The sequence below is a fragment of the Cuculus canorus genome, chromosome 1, assembly GCF_017976375.1.
Source record: "Cuculus canorus isolate bCucCan1 chromosome 1, bCucCan1.pri, whole genome shotgun sequence".
Taxonomy (NCBI): Eukaryota; Metazoa; Chordata; class Aves; order Cuculiformes; family Cuculidae; genus Cuculus; species Cuculus canorus.
Genome location: NC_071401.1, coordinates 196,268,221 through 196,284,196, shown reverse-complemented (window position 1 = coordinate 196,284,196; position 15,976 = coordinate 196,268,221). Strand labels below are relative to the sequence as shown.

Genomic DNA, 15,976 nt, shown 5'->3' with positions numbered 1-15,976 from the left:
GCTGGAGTCGGCTCCAAATTAGCAAGAGTTTTGACTGTTGTGAAGCTGGGGATTGGAACTAGATGAACTTTAAGGTCCTTTCCAACCAAAACTATTCTATGATTCTAAGTTCATTATAGCATTAAAATTAGTCATTGAATCATAGAATAGTTTGGGTTGGAAGGGACCTTAAATATCATCTAGCTCCAACCCCCTTGCCATGGGCAGGGACATCCCACTGGATCAGGCTGCCCAAGGCCCCATCCAACCTGGCCTTGAACACCTCTAGGGATGGGGCAGCCACAAATCCCCTCGGCAATCTGTTCATTCCAGTGCCTCACCTCTCTCACGGTGAAGAAATTCTTTCTAATGTCTAGTCTAAATCTGCCTCTCTCCAGTTCATACCTGTTCCCCCTTGTCCTATCACTACAAGTCTCTGTAAACAGTCCCTCCCCAGCTTTCCTGTAGCCCCTTCAGGTACTGGAAGGTGGCTATAAGATCTCCTCTAAACCTTCTCTCCTCCAGGCTGAACGGTCCTTGTATGGGAGGTGCTCCAGCCCTCTAATCGTCTTTGTAGCCCTCCTCTGGACCTGTTCCAACGGTCCTTGTAATCCTTGTCCTTGTAATAGAATGCACATAGTGTATCTGGGAGAATTTATACACACACATATAAGTGGGGACTCTATCCTGTACCCAGCTTTTGTCTTTGATCGATGGAAATCACTCCCTTGCGATGCCCAGGCCTGATAAAGGACACCCGCTTTCTAAAACTCAAAATCGACTCCAAGAAAGTGTATTTGCCGGCATTCCCCCTGTGCCCCGGCTCATGTTGCCCGGGTGCGGAGTCGGGGGGGAGGGGGGGGCGGCTGCGAGGGGTGCCCCCTGCCGGCGGGGCGGGTCGCTTCTTACCGGGGGGGGCGGCGAGGGGCACCCCCTGCAGACAGGGGTGGGTCACTCCTTAACGAGTTGGGGGGGGGGGGGGGGCAGCGAGGGGCGCCCCCTGCCGGCGGGGCGGGTCGCTGCGCTCCGCACCGCGGGGGCCCGCGCGGCTCCCCGCCTTCTGCCGGCCGTGCCAGGCAGCCTCTCTCTCGGCCTTCACTACCGGGTCAGGCGAGGCGGGAGCGGCGAGGCAGCGCCCGCCTCGCTCCGCCACCGGCACCGACACCCCTCCTCCGTCTCCTCCTCCCCTCTCTCCTCCTCCCTCCCCCCTGCCAGTTTCTCTCCAACTCGTGCATCCCCGCGCAGGCAGGGTCCCGGCTGCCATGGATTTCAGCTAAAGGCGGGCGGAGAGGGCAGAGAGGCGCGCCCCGAGGCTGCCCCGGGGCTGAGAGGGAGGGAGGGAGGGCAGAGACGCCGCAGACAGGGAGGGAGTCGGGCAGAGCATCCCCACGGCAATGTCCAAGGGCTTGAAGAAGAAAAGCCACTGGACGAGCCGGGTCCACGAGATCGTGATCGTCAGGAACGCGGAGGGGCAGCTGGGCTTCGAGCTGAAGGGGGGAGCGGAGAACGGGCAGTTCCCCTACCTGGGGGAGGTGAAGCCCGGCAAGGTGGCCTATGAGGGCGGCAGCAAGTTAGTGCCCGAGGAGCTGCTGCTGGAGGTGAACGAGACCCCTGTGGCCGGGCTCACCATCAGGGATGTGCTGGCCGTGATCAAGCACTGCAAGGACCCCATCCGGCTCAAGTGCGTCAAGCAAGGTAAGGCGGGGACGGCGCCCATCACCCGGGAGCCGGGGCAGGTCTAGGGGGAGCCGGAGGGGAGCAACTTTGTTACTGCAGTTTGACTTTCCCCCTCCCCGCCCCCTTCGCCCGGGGGAAGAGGCGCTGCCGGGCGAATTCGAACTGCGTCAGTGACAGCACTTCGCCACCCAGGGGACGGGGGTGGCATCCTTACCCCCCCCACCAGCGTCCTTGTCCCCACCCCGTGCGAGCTTTGCCCTTGGCTCCGCTTCGCCCCGGGGCTGCACGTTAACGGCGGCTTTATCGTCGCCCCTGAAGCGTCATTAGCGGAAAAGTCATTCATTTGATCCCCGGTGAAAACGATCCCCTGATCCTAGGGAGACGGGTAGCTCTGAAAAAGCGGAGGAGGGAGAAGCAAGGAGAAACTTTCGGGAGAGAACGGTCTACTTCTGCCTCTCCCGTTTCTCTTTTTCATTTTTGAAGCACTCTAATAGGTTAATGCGTTTCCAGGAAAGTCAAATAGAGAAGAGGCGCCACAGATGCTGTTTACATATTTATTTCTGCCCTCTAAACTGTGCTGAGTTGGGCTAACCGCAGCTGAGTGCGTGTAAGGAGGTTTCTGCTACCCCGGCAGCATTTCTGACACGCAGGAGCTGTGAGCTGCTCTGGGAACCGAGTCTGTAGGTGCTCCTTGGACGTGGATGGTGCAGCAGTTGCACACGCAGTGCTAAAGCACGCATTTCAGCCGGTCACTAAGCTCAGCCGCTGAAAACTTGGGGATTTCTGCAGTGGGAAGATTTTTGATGTCCTGCGTCAGAGATACATGTGCTCTGTAACTACAGCCAGCAGCCTTTGCTCAGAGGACATCCAGGAGAGTTCCTCTGACATTTGGTATACTTTTGTAATTTGATCTCCTCATCGTAATTGGTGGCTTGTTCTTTAAAGCGGTATTTGTGATACTTATGAATGCTTGAAAGATACGCCAATTACAAATTTATCCAAACATGACAGAATCAGTAGAAAGAATTTGACTTTAACTCGGGCCTTCAGAATGTACTTTATGATATATTGAATTATCTACACAATGTCAAGCCTCTAAATAAAGATATGATCTGGGATTTTTGTATTTGTCCTTCTGGGCAAGTTGTGCAATACGTTGTAGATGGTATCTCAATAGTCAATAGGCAGTGCAGGGAAACAATAGTTTATGTGATGAGTGAAGATTAGAAAGCAGTATAATGGTTTCTGTCTTGCAATATAGTGTCATCTGTGGGCACCTGATCTCCAGGAAACCTGCTCTGTAGTTTCCTCTTATTATCAGCAATTTCAGTGTGAGTGGTCTTCCTGTGATGGGATTAAAACAGAAGCAATAATGGTAGTGTCAAGAAGATGAGGATACATTGTTAAGTGATATAAATTCTGACTTTTTTCTTTGCAGAAATCCTATAGATGCTTTACAGTAGTGCCAATTTAAGGTTACGTTAATTTACTACATAGAACAGTCTCTGTCCCACCTCTTCATTGTTTTTCTAGTATTTCTCTTAAAGCAATCCCCAGTGATTCATTAATGTGTGCACCCTTAATAAAGATATCTGTCATACATGAAATAGGGACATTAGTTAGGCTTTTAGTCCGTGCTTTACTGAAAGTTTCTTGAATAAGGCATAGAGGATGAATTCTAAATTCTGCCTAGTTTATATATATATCTCTGAGGAGTTTTATTTCAGTATATTAACACAGTGTACTTTTGAAGCGAGTCCTCAAAGCACTGGCCAGATGACTGCATGTTTGGAAGTGACAGTTCTACATAGATTCTTGGACTGAGAGACATCCTGGCTGGAATAATCTTTCTTGTGTTCCTTTACTACACCAGAGGGAGAGGCCTTCTGGATCCGACCTCATATTTTTAAAAAAGGTCAATGGTTTGTGTATTTTACCGCCTGATGCCTTTAGCGTAATTCAGGCCAATCTCTGCAATGCTCGGTTACAAAGCACAGACAGCAGGCATCTACGTTACTCACAGAAACAAATTACTGTTCCCCAATAGTACTTTGCAAGCAGTGTGTAGGAGAGAAAAAGCTGGGCAATAAAATCTTTATTTTGTAACTTTTGTTCTCCTTTTAATTATGAAACACCTTTAGTGTGCTGGAACAAGGTTAATGACTCCACTATCATTGTTTTCGCTTAATTTTTCAATAATATATCTCTAAATTATAATGGCATGACCTTGAATGCACCATGTGACTATAGCTGCTTCTTAAGTGCTGCCTAGGAATGAAGTCAGAGAAAGAAATGTGGAGGTAGGACACAACTATTTATAATGTGATGCTTAAGAGACTGTGAGTGTTTCTCATCTTTGAAAGTTTTGATAATTCAGCAGTGAAAATTCATTTGTAGTTGAAATCAGGGAATGGCTGATTCAGTTTACACGAATTAGCTTACCTGTTTTGAAGTAAGGAAAATAAAGGTGCTTTCATGATTTTTCATTATGTTGTGTTTGGTTAAATACCTCCCTCTTCAAAATAATGAAATACTTCATCTTTTATCACTTTACGAGGTGAAATATTTCTTTAAAACAAATTTCATGGAATATTACTGTTTTACGTGAGCTGAACATCTTGAGCTAAAAATATTGACTTAGAAATAAGAATCATATAATGCAGCAGTTGCTCTATATCATCAGGAGGAGTAAACATCATGAGAAACTAATTAGCACTTCCACAATATGATCTGACATAGAACTCTTCTAAGTATGACAACCAATAAATAAGTTTTTTAATGCAGGAAATTATTGCCTGTTTTTTCTCGGGGAGAAAAGATTTTGAGAATCATTATTATTTTTTAATCCAGATAGTAAGAGTTCACAGAGAAGTATTCCTTGGAGACTATTTCCTGTTTGGTTTTTTTTTTGTTAGGCTTCTTTTTTGCAAGCCACTTATTGTGCTACTGTTGGCAGAATCACAGGGACTCTCTTAAAACACGAGGTGAAATCTTGGCCCACATGAAGTCAATGGCAAAGATGTCCTTGACATCAGATAAAGAAGGCAGGATTTCCTCTGTGAAGTCCTGTGCTTTTTTGAATGTATACCCTTTCAGTGGGAGAATTTTGTACAGCAGTCAGATTAGCCAGGCATATTTGCAAATGTAATGCATTCTGACCTTCTACTCTCTCTGGCAAAGAGAAGAGCCTTACTGTTTCTGAAAGAAATACTTGTGAATTTCAAATGTGATTGTTTTTACATACAGAACAGTTTAGATTAAGTACTGTCTTCCCACAGATGCACAGATATGTAGTTGTAAAAGTAGCAATGTGTTAAGCAAAAGCATCCTGATTTGGATAAGTAATCACAAGGGGAAGAGTCATGTGAGGAGCAATGTTATCTCCAGTTCTACTCTCTGTTCATCACTGCTGTCTTAGTTCCAAAGTCTCTTTCTCCTGTCATTCCCATCAGCAGGCGACGCAGGTCTGTGATGCTTTGGTTTAGTTTGAAGGGCTGCAGGAACAGCCCTCTCAGTTGTACTGCATAATCCAGGATCTTTATGGATCTTTGTTCTTTGCATAGAGTTATAAACTTCCACAAATGCCCTCAGCACAATCCCAGTGAACAGTCTGAAAACATGGGTTTCAGAATTTAGTAGCATTTTGTCCTGGAGCCGCTGCCTGACATGTCTCTTCCTTGAGGAAAATGGTTTGGGCATACTAAGTAACCAGCTGATGTGAATATCTGAACAATTTAATTTAGTTTTAGCAGTAATTAGTGGTGTGACCACAGGAAATATGGATAACATTGATACTCTGTATTGACACTTTTGAATATCTCTGATTTGACTAAATCATCAGACTTTAAGTTTCAACCCATAATGTTTTAGCTCCTTATGCAAAAAGATTTTACTTTCTCAGTCTAATCATTTACCTATGTAAAGCAAGCATATGTTAAGACATTTTCCTGAGTATAGATGGAGTTGGGCATATTTTCAAGTGCTTTCGCAGGCAGGAGAAGATTTGGACCCTCATTACGATGGATACAAGAGAGATGGTGTCTGGGCTGACTGCAGCTCTGCATGCTCAACATTCTGTTCCTGGTAGTAGCAACAATGGTTTCCCAGTGAAGAGTAAAAGGACAGGACAATGCTGTCCCAGCACCCAGATATTTGTGGCTCAGGGATTTAGTAGCCTTGTAGGGGGTTTGATGGTTTCATTTTGTTGGTTTGTGTTCTTTTTCCTTACTCATGAGTTTCCTCATCCATGAGTTTTGCAATTAAAAACAAGATTGCAGTTAATTTATTTGTTTATTTATTTCTATTTTAAATGTCTGTGACAAGCCTTTTGACAGAGAAGTACAAGAGTTTTCTGGTTTTGCAAAGTTTTTTCTTGCACATGTAAATACCATGTCAGCTAGATAAAATGTTACTTTTTTCCTCAGATTTTTTCATGCACATATTCCTATGTGTAGTTATATTTTTAAGAATTTTCTTTGGTTATTTAGGTTCATCAGTAGTTCTTTTCTACATTCTTTAAAATACTTTTTGCACACAGGTTGCATTTGGTGTTTTTTTCTTTATCAATATATGTCTTCCAAGGTTTGAATGTTGGGTAAAATTTTCTCACTAGTATAAAGAGCAATGTTTTTCAACAGAAAACTGCATGGTTTTCCTGAAGTAAAAAACCCGTAACCGTCCTGCAAAAAAAAACCTCAAAGAAATATGAAAACTTGCATGGTTACATTTCTTATGTGTAATGCAAAGATAGTCTTTAAAAATAAATTGTACTTCAGGACTACTCCTTTTTCATACCTTGTGCTCCTTAGGATTTTTAACTCTGGAACTTAAATTCAGAGTTCTCTTTTTAGCATTACTGTATGTCTTTCTTATGCTTGTCCATCTTAATTTAAAGACCATTGAAGCTGACTTCTGACTTATGTAGCTGGTGATTTATTCTTCAGCTCCTGCACTGAGGTTGTGATGTTTCATATCAGGAGCTCTGTGAGCTCACTGGCAGTAGAATTATATTCATCAGTCTTTTTCCATCTCTGAGAGTTACAAATGTGTCATTAAAGGATGGGGCCGTGACTTTGTTAGTACATCATTTCCTTGAAGAAATGAAATAATCGAGAGTGTTCTGCTTAGTTCTCTTGAGTTGCGTATGCTAAAGTTCATCTCACACTAACTCTTGTCCATCTGTTTATACTGTTGACCTAAAGGAAAGTACTGGTGTGAGGGAGTAAAATAGCATCTGACTTATTTTGTGCATCCTATAACCTCACCTGCATTAATTCAATATTTCACAAAAGATATGGATTCTGAGCTCTTGCTTTCAGTGTTCATGATATTCTTCTCACTTCTTGTAAATGAGGAGCTCTTTTCATGACATGAAAGAGTTGATAAATTATTCATCTACATTTTTGTATACAAAAAGTGATGTATACATGGAAAAAGTGCTCCTTCAGAAGGGATTTATTTGAGGAGATGGCCATAACTGATTTAGAAAGAGTGATGAAGAAGAAAGTGCTGCAGTAGTAGTAGAACCAGTTGTTTTTTGTTCTTCTTATAGCAATATAAACAAAAGGAAAAGAAAACAACTTTTTTTATATTGATAAATATATGAGTATAATTACACATCTATATATATATTTCTGAGAGCTATGGGTAGGACTTTGTAGGCTGAGTGTGGTTTTGTGTAGTATTGTTACACAATAATATAATATATAATGATATATATGAGCTACAATATTAATCTAGACTCTTTTCATAGAAATTTTGATGCATATGTATATGAAAGTTACGATGCAGCTGTTCACTCTGGTGGCCAAACAATGTGCGGTAAGGCATACTATTCTGCTGTAGGAAATAAAATGATCATAAAGTTTGGAATAAGATTGACTAGATGTCTTCTCAAGCAGGTGCAGTCTGTAGCGCAGAGTTTGAAGGGATTGATTGCAGTAGCAAAACACATGTATTTTGTTTTTTGTTGCTGGGTGGTGTTGAAATGCTGCCCTTATCTATTTTTCTAAAATCACAAGGGCTGTGGTCCCAACAGTATCTCTTCAGAGCACTTACTTTTTTACAAATTGGTGTTCTTTCAACCTTGTGGAAATCTACCCAGTAATAAGGTGTAATAGTCTTGCCGGCCATTTATAGAGCTTTCTCACTTCAGGTTGAAGCTGTCACAGTGGGAAGTGGAATAGCAGTCTGGAGCAGGAGAACAGAAAGAGAGTGAAGGGCTTTAACAAAAAGGAACTTTATCTGGCATTCCTAAACGGAACAATATTTCTCATTGGTAACTGATAATCTGTAAACCAATACTTTTCTTACAGTTTAGGTGTTATTGGCTTAAAAAGTCTTCCATATGTAAACCTCCTGTCCCTAATTTGCACTTTTCACTAGAAGCTTAGTTGACAGAAGGCTGTTGTTTGTGTGTATCTGCTATGTGTTTACCCTTTTAGTGTGTGTAAACGAACCACAAATGCATTATTTCTGAACTCGCCGTCAGCACATCCAGATTGCTAGGATCCAGGCAGTTTAATCAAAAAGTACATTACTGTCAACATGGCACTTCCAGGTGTCTTCTCATGCACATATAGGTTAGTAATATATGAATCATAGCTTCACTCTCCTTATCAGCTTCAGACATTTCTCCTGGATTCCTTTGATTATTTCCACAATGTACGAACTGAAGATGAAGGAAAGTAAGACAAGGAACAAAATGGAGAAAATAAGATGTGGGAGAGGAAAAAAAAAATCAGATTATTAAACTAAAATATTACTGTTCTTAGAAAACACACTTTCTGTCATATTCAAGAGAGACTGTACAGTCCTGTGGAGATTCTCCATCACAGGGGATATCAACACAGAGAATGCGTGTTTCCTAGGAATGCCTTAGTTCCTCGAAATATGTTGAAATGTCATGCTGGGCTAAAGCTGGCTCTATAAATACCCACAACTGACTCATTCAAATGAAAAAAATTGTATTCCTCCTTCTATAGGTGAAATTATGAAATGTTCTTAATGCATCTATGTTTCTGTCCCAAGTTCTTACCAAAGTAGGGTGAAACAATGGTACCCCATGAGAAATGGGGGAGAAATACATATTTGCATAGGATGAAACATATTTGTGTGACAGTCTTATAAAAATGGAGATTTACAAGGTTAGTAAATGTTTAGTTTAATGTTTAGTTACCCATCATGCCGGAACTGCATGCCAGGTCCCTTGCTGCTGAGGCAGTACCTTGACCTCCATGACTTACTTTCTGCATCCTCTTTCTCTGGCACCGAAAAGGTTGTGAAGCCATTCACCTTAAGAAATAGTGCTGACCCGCAAACACTAAGGAGTTTCTGTGTCTTTCTTTTCAGACCTCTGACCCTGGGAAACAAGGATTACAGTTAATGTGTTCAAGACCATGAAAAAAAACCTAAGCATGCATTTTATGGTCTGCAGAAAAAATCCATAGGTGAAATAAAGCCTGCTTACATTTCTGTAGCGCATTTTTGTGACTCTCTTGAATCATTCTTGATTCAAATCATTGTACTTGAAGGAGCTCCCCCATATAGCTTTTTTTTCCTAAAACCACAGAGCCCTACCTACCACCAATGTCCTTCCTTCTTGCTTGTTCCCGCAGCTTCTGTGCTACTGAATCATCTTTGTTCAGGGCTTCCCATGTACCTAGTAATCCATCCTTCAGGTCTGGCATTAGCAAAAACTAGTTTATTTTAACCAGTATGCTATTTCTGCCCTCTATGCTCAAATTTACTTCACAAAGCATGCTGAAACTTGCTTTGATCCAGAATTTTGGCATTCCATGATTCCAGATAATTCCTGTTCTGTTGGGAGCAAGTCTGGTATAGCAATCCCCCTGGTCTGGTATAGCAGTCTTCCTGTTCTGGAAGATTTGTGATACAACTTTGACAACGTATGTTACTCTCTATAGCCATTGACAGCAGTGATTTCATTGAATTATCCAGAATTATTCAACTGTTCATGAATGCCCAGATTATTGCACTGGGGACTAGGCTTTTCCTTTGGAAGTCTGTTAGGTGAGACACTGAGGACAAAAATGGGATTGCTCACTATCTGCAGAGTCATAGCAGGTTTGTTTGTTTTAAAAAACTCAGAATAGAAGGAATATTGTGTCTTCAGTATGCAGAAAAAACCCCATAGATTTTACAGTTAACAGTAGTGCTGATAGGTTCCCTATGAATAACATAACAACTTGAAAATAGTAATAGGGATATAATGAGCAAAATATTCCGCAATGTATACTTGCAAGTAAATTATATAGCTGTGTTAATGCAACATTAGCATGACAGAGTGGAAATCCTTCCTGGAAGCAGGTACAAGTTGTCTTTTACTAGTTACCTATTTAAGCTTGGTATCTTCATATCTTGTATTGTCCTTGCATTTGTTAAAGTGAATGTGGAATATGATTTGTTAAATTCCACATTTTATGGTGTTTGTTTTGTTGGTTTTTTTTAAATAAAATCTTCCAACTTTGTTTCCTTCATGGCAATCATTAATTAATCTGCATATTTCTGATAAAGTGTATCCATATCTTAAAGGCATGCTAACTCATGCTACAGAAGCTGAAAGGAAACAAAATTAGGGCACTGGTGTCATTTGAGGACATTTATTTCACATGTAAGTTCTTACAGCACACACAGTTTTTATTTGCTTGCTTTTAAACTCAGATTGAAAACCGAAGAAAGGTCCTATTTGTACCCTGTATTAGTTGTATTGAATAGTTTCTAACCTGTTACTTTCACATGAGTGGTTCTTTAACTAGTGTGAAATGAAATGAAATAACGGTTAGTTTCTGTTATTTCCTTACTAAGTCCTTCTTTGTGCTAAATCTGCATTTATAAATGTCACATAAGCCTCTCTTACGCTTCCTAAATGGTATGTTAGTATACAACAAGGATTAATCCCATTATATTTTAATTATCTGTCCTTGTATTTTTATAGGAACAGCATTTCATATTTCCAAGTGTAGCAGAGTCCTGTTGCAGACTTAATAAACTGATATAGCACCTCGATGTTCCCATCACTGAAGTGCAATCCTTGTGGAATAGAAAAGGCAGCAGCTGCTGAACTCTTGTAGCAGATGAGACAGGAGGTTAACACTTTTTTCAGTTTAAGTGATCATGTGCTTTGATTAAGTAAAGTGTAATTACCAGCTACCAAATTTCCTGCACTATTCTTTTGCAAGACTCTTCTTGAAGCTGAATGCTGCTGAGGTGCCTCTCTGCCCTTGAAATTACTCGGTAGTGTGCTGTGACTCCTGTTCGTTATATTGACAGTGACTGTTTTTGCTGGTACTTCTGATTTCTCTTTCCGTGTGGGTTTGTTATATCTACTTGTTGTCTCATGCATAAAGTCTGGAACCTTTTCATGAGGAGCTGCCTTTTTGTTATAGCAAGTAGCAGCACGACAATTTCAAGCTGGGAGTCTCTCGTTTCTATGGCAATGTAAGTAAGTATTCACATTAAATTCAGAGTTAGCCATAATGACTTTCTTGGTAATAGTTCTTGGAAATTTTCTGTATCATTTCAACATAGGATCTGTAACTCAAACTGACAGTTTTTTCAGTCGTGGTGATAGAAACTGTGAAATGGATAAAAGTTGAGCAATAGGATTTAAGACAAAGTGCCCAGTTATGACTAATGTGGAGTGTCTGTTATTGGTAGCATTGGTCTGTCGTCTCATGCTCTTTCCATTACAGCTGCTGCTAGTGAAGTCTGTTCAAAAAACCTTGGCTATTCTGAATACAGAGAATATATATCCTGAACAATTTAGTTTTTTCTTTTTATCTGCTCCATTTACTTGTGGAAGAAAATTTCCCTTCTGTAAACTTCTGGAAGAATTACTGGAATTTCTGATAAGGCAGTAAAAAGAGTTTTTTCAACACTCAGTCTGGTCATTTTCCAGTAAAAATAGCATAAAAGATTTCAGGAAAAGAATGCATCACAGCACTGGAGTTTTTGTGGGTAAAATAAAGTAAAATCAAGATGCAGTAAAATAATAATAAAATATTAATTAAAAAATCTTCCAGATTCATATTTATGTTGCGCTTTTATGTTATGCCTATGGTACTTACGTACTGAAATACTCTCCAGAAGAGATGGACTTAAAAAATTTAAAAATGTCTTCTTTAAATATGTGTGAAATATTGTAGGAATTTGTGTACAGTTAATGATTTGAAGTATAACCACTGCTTTGCCCTGATAGAGATTCATATTTCTGTGTGTGTTTTAAGAGTAATCAAATTAATGTTTCTAAATGTAAAAGATGGAGAAACTGAAGATTTTTTTTGCCTACCTGAGAAAGCACCTCCTGCATGTGAAGAGACAGTATCACTTTCTCTTAGGAAATGTAGCAGATCCAGTTGGGATCCAACAGTGTCCTTTCGGGTCAATAATAAGTAGCAATCCACTTTCCCTTCTTGCTGTAGGAACAGGTTGCGGTGAGCTGCAGATTTCCTCCCTCTCTATCTGCATGTTGTTGGCCAGCTCCTGAGGATGCTGTGGCTGGGAAAGAGGTTTGCAGCTGAGACTTCAAAACAGAAATCTTCACATGTATCCCTCGACAGTAATATTACGCTTGTTATTATGCTACCTGAATAGCTTCCAGATTCTTAAAAACCTTCATGAAAAGAGCTTATTCAGACTCCCCCAACAGTTACTCTTGGTGTCCTTACCAGCCTCAGTAAATTTTAGTATGGGGAAGGAAGCAGTGATGGCTTCTTTGCATCTTTGGTCTCCTGATCTAGGCTGTGAGATACTGTTCTTAAAAACTCTTGGCAAATTACTGAGTTTCACAATTGTGATGATTATATTTTTATCATGTGTGCTGTCTTTTTATGTTTTTTTTTTTTTTTTAAAGTTACGTAAAGCCTGTCTAACTTTTTAGAAAGAAAGTCTATCTATAGATGTATGGTTTATCGATTAAAACTAGCACTGAATTTCCTCAATGCAATTGTTTAGTTTTTTGTTTTTATTCATTAAAAAAAAATTTCTTAAAACATGATATTTATTATTAGTGTATCAAGACAACTGAAATCAGATTCCATGGATAAAGGTACTACTGTCTGGCAGTGAGAAATAGTTGCTGCCCCAGAGGGTTTATTAAGGCTAATTAGACACAGCGGATGGTTAGGACAAGACAGAACCACATGGTGGTGAAATGACTTGCCAAAAAACTCAGATCAATCGATAAGAGTGGAGAACTCTGCAATGTAATTTAAAAGCCTACGCAAGCAGTACTGCATCCAAGTAAAGGCACATGAACTGCAAAAAAAACCTCTAGTCTTCAATGAGGGTTGCTATTGATTGCTTGAGTAAAATATTTTTGTAGCTATTTATTTTAAATTCCATGACAAATCCTGTGTAAAGCAGAATCTTTGTAAGTAAGAAAAAATCACAAACATGCAGAGGTCTGTACACAGGATAGTGTGATGGAGTGTTTTCTCCTTAAATAAAATGTCTTTCAGAAACATATTGGAAGTGGTAGACTGTAGGAAACTGAAGTAATACACACTTATATCTTTTAATGAGATTTGCAGTGCTAATTGTGCATATAAGTACATCAACCACACTGTACAATACTTTATGAAAATTTTTCTGGCCTGTTAAAGCTTCTGCTTGAAGAGTGGCAAATTATAAATAATCTGTGTGGTTTTGGTTTGGTTTTTTTTCATATTCTTTTTGTTTAAAGAAAATCTCATTTGTTTTGGAAATACGAGAAGTCCTAAAAATGTTACCATGGGGAAAGCTTTGTTCGCAAAGTGACATGTACAAAATACTAACTAAAAATCTAGTGGGAACCTCTCACTTTTCACAATTCTGGGGTACTTCAAGTAGGCTTTGATGGGTGGTGGCTGCTTTCAGAGCCCTGATGTTGCCATCTTTTAACCCGTATCAGATGGGGTCATTGGCAGAATCCTAGATTTAGCCTAGCTTGCAAAGTATTAGGGCTGGGGTTTAGAGTTGTCAGATGACATTCCTCCAAATTACTGAGGAATCGTGGAGAAGTGAGACTGTTTTGCTTTTAAAAAGACATAACAGTAATCCTATGCAGTGTTCTATTAAGGCCATTTCAGTTGCAGTTACACCAGGGGTTATACTTTGTGGCTCTGTGCTTTTGTCTCTCTGTGGAGAGCTATTGGTCCCTCTTTGTGCTTTCACCTCCTTTGTTTTGGCATTGGTTTCTCATTTCTCACTCTTCCCTCCCACACTCCTTGGAGAGGCTGAGATGAAGGAAAGGGTGGGAATGCTCTCTAACACTTACTTGGTATGAGGAATGTCTGCCTGAGCTCCTGGAGTATGTTTCACTGTGAGGGTCTTCTCTTATAGGAGGCCTCCATGTCCTCCTTTTTCAGTGCCTGGGACTTATGTAGAGTTTAAAAAATGATCAGTGAGAGATCAGAGTAGAATTTTGCCTTGTACAAGCAACAAGACTTAGGTCTTCCTGAATCCACCCCCTTTTTCAGGAGAAGGGGGTTGCATAACATTAATGGTGATGTCCAGCTGAGGTTCTGCAATCCTTTTTGTAATCCCTTTTTCTGTAGCACAGTGCTTTTAGGTGCTTTAAATAAAACTGGCACAGGCCAGTGCAGCACTTTATGGACACCTGAACTGATGAAAAAACTCGTGTCCCTTTTTGACAATCACATAGTACTCTTTGCTGTAAAGCATTCTTCTTTAAATAATTATTCTACTGGGACTTTGGTCCTGAAGTTGACCATGAGCACACTCTTGCCCTGCATTTGCTTTATTAATTCATTGTGGCTTTTTAGAGGTGCAGTTATTTGTAGGACTGAGGAACAAAGGAAACCTTGAAAAGCCACCGTCTCTAGCCTGATAAAGGGCATCTGATTCACAGTGCTTGGTGATACTGTGCAGCAGTTCGGTACAGAAAATGTGTAATGTTCTGTGCAGTCAAAATCACCAGGGAATAGATGAGATGAAACAGTCTTTGGCTCAGGCACTGGAGTTAACAGCCCATAAGCCTTTAAAGAAAAGGTCCGAGCTGTACTTGACAGAAGAGCACCGGGATCATTCCCCTCCCAGGACCATCACCAGCTCTTTGCTGTCCTGAATTCAGACGGCCTTTGGGCTCTTCAGGCATGCTGGGTGTCCTCATAACAGGAGATGAAAATACCTGTGTTTGAAGGATGCTGGGGGTCGTCCTGTGCTGGAGGATACTGAGTTTTCTCTCATGTCTGTATGTGTCTCCTAATCAGAAGGAAGGGATAGCCAAAGCTGCACAGAGCACTGTGTCCAGCCACATCCCCAAACAGATGACTGAGTAGTGGATAGCTACCTAGGTGGTTGGGGAGCTGAACTTTCCCCCTGGGATTTATGCCCCTGGATGGGGCACCATAAATCTGAATACATTCTTGCAAGCAGGTAACCTGAATGGGCTCCTGAACTGATTGAGAGACCATCCCGTGGAGCAGGTCAGTATAGTAATTTCTGGTGACCCTTGATGAAGGACTACACTTGGGTAGGAATTACTCAACTAGTAGTTGAAAGAGATCCTTCTTTCTCCTCCATTATATTTTTTAAAAGCACAAAATGAAACCAAATGCCAGCCCTTCAAAAATTTTTGTGAAGCCGAATCCTTGTTTTCTGACCAGTCTTCTCAAGCTTAGTGGTATCTGTCTTGAGAGCAAGTGCTCCCTACCACATTGCTGGACACGGGTCATGCACAGCAGGAAAAGTGCCATCTACTCAATCACCAACTAGTTGCGGCTTTTAAGTGCCCATTTGGAAGCCTTCCTAACAAGAGCTGACCACATCTCATCATGTTTATCTTCTAAGATGTGATGTATCATAGAACTAGTGTGGCTTTGCTCCGAGTCAAAAGTTTATGCTTATTTATTCATGTTTTGCCTGAAAACAGTGTTGTGTGACACTGCTGAGAGGTGATTTCTGAAGAAATCCAGGAACAGCCTAGCCTCTGCGCCTCTATAGCCTTTATCTATCCCTCACCTTCCTGCTTTGGGCTGGGAGCTACAGATACTGCTGTCTCCTGAAGACAGCCTGCAGATAGGGAGGGTGGACCTGGAGTACATGATTTATACAGGAGCTTTTCAGAGGGGCAACAGAGTAGAGAGAGGGAAAAAACCCAACAACCGAGATGATTCACCCACGTCTCCACATGAAGGAACTCTCTTTATATTTTAAATTGGGTTTTTTGTATTTTTCTGTTATGACAAACATATCTGTTGAGTTTGTAGTAATTATTTTCAAAATAAACCAATTAAATTTTTTTATAAATTAGAGATAAATTACAAATACCAGATTTTTTTCTGACCCCCTTTTCCCC

General features: G+C 40.9%; 1 protein-coding gene across 14 annotated transcripts in view; it reads left to right on the top strand.

Annotated features, from left to right (window-relative positions):
* Nucleotides 1–1,302: 1,302 nt before the first annotated feature.
* Nucleotides 1,303–15,976, top strand: part of MAGI2 (membrane associated guanylate kinase, WW and PDZ domain containing 2) — a 735,321-nt gene continuing 720,647 nt past the window's right edge. For 9 of the 14 annotated variants that reach the window (XM_054064111.1, XM_054064068.1, XM_054064155.1 and 6 more), the window contains exon 1: nucleotides 1,306–1,674. In XM_054064111.1, coding sequence (XP_053920086.1) covers nucleotides 1,374–1,674 — 301 coding nt within the window. In that variant the 5' untranslated portion in view covers nucleotides 1,306–1,373. Of the gene's footprint in view, nucleotides 1,675–15,976 lie in introns of all 14 variants that reach the window. The other 5 variants (XM_054064101.1, XM_054064119.1, XM_054064199.1 and 2 more) reach the window with 3 other exon arrangements.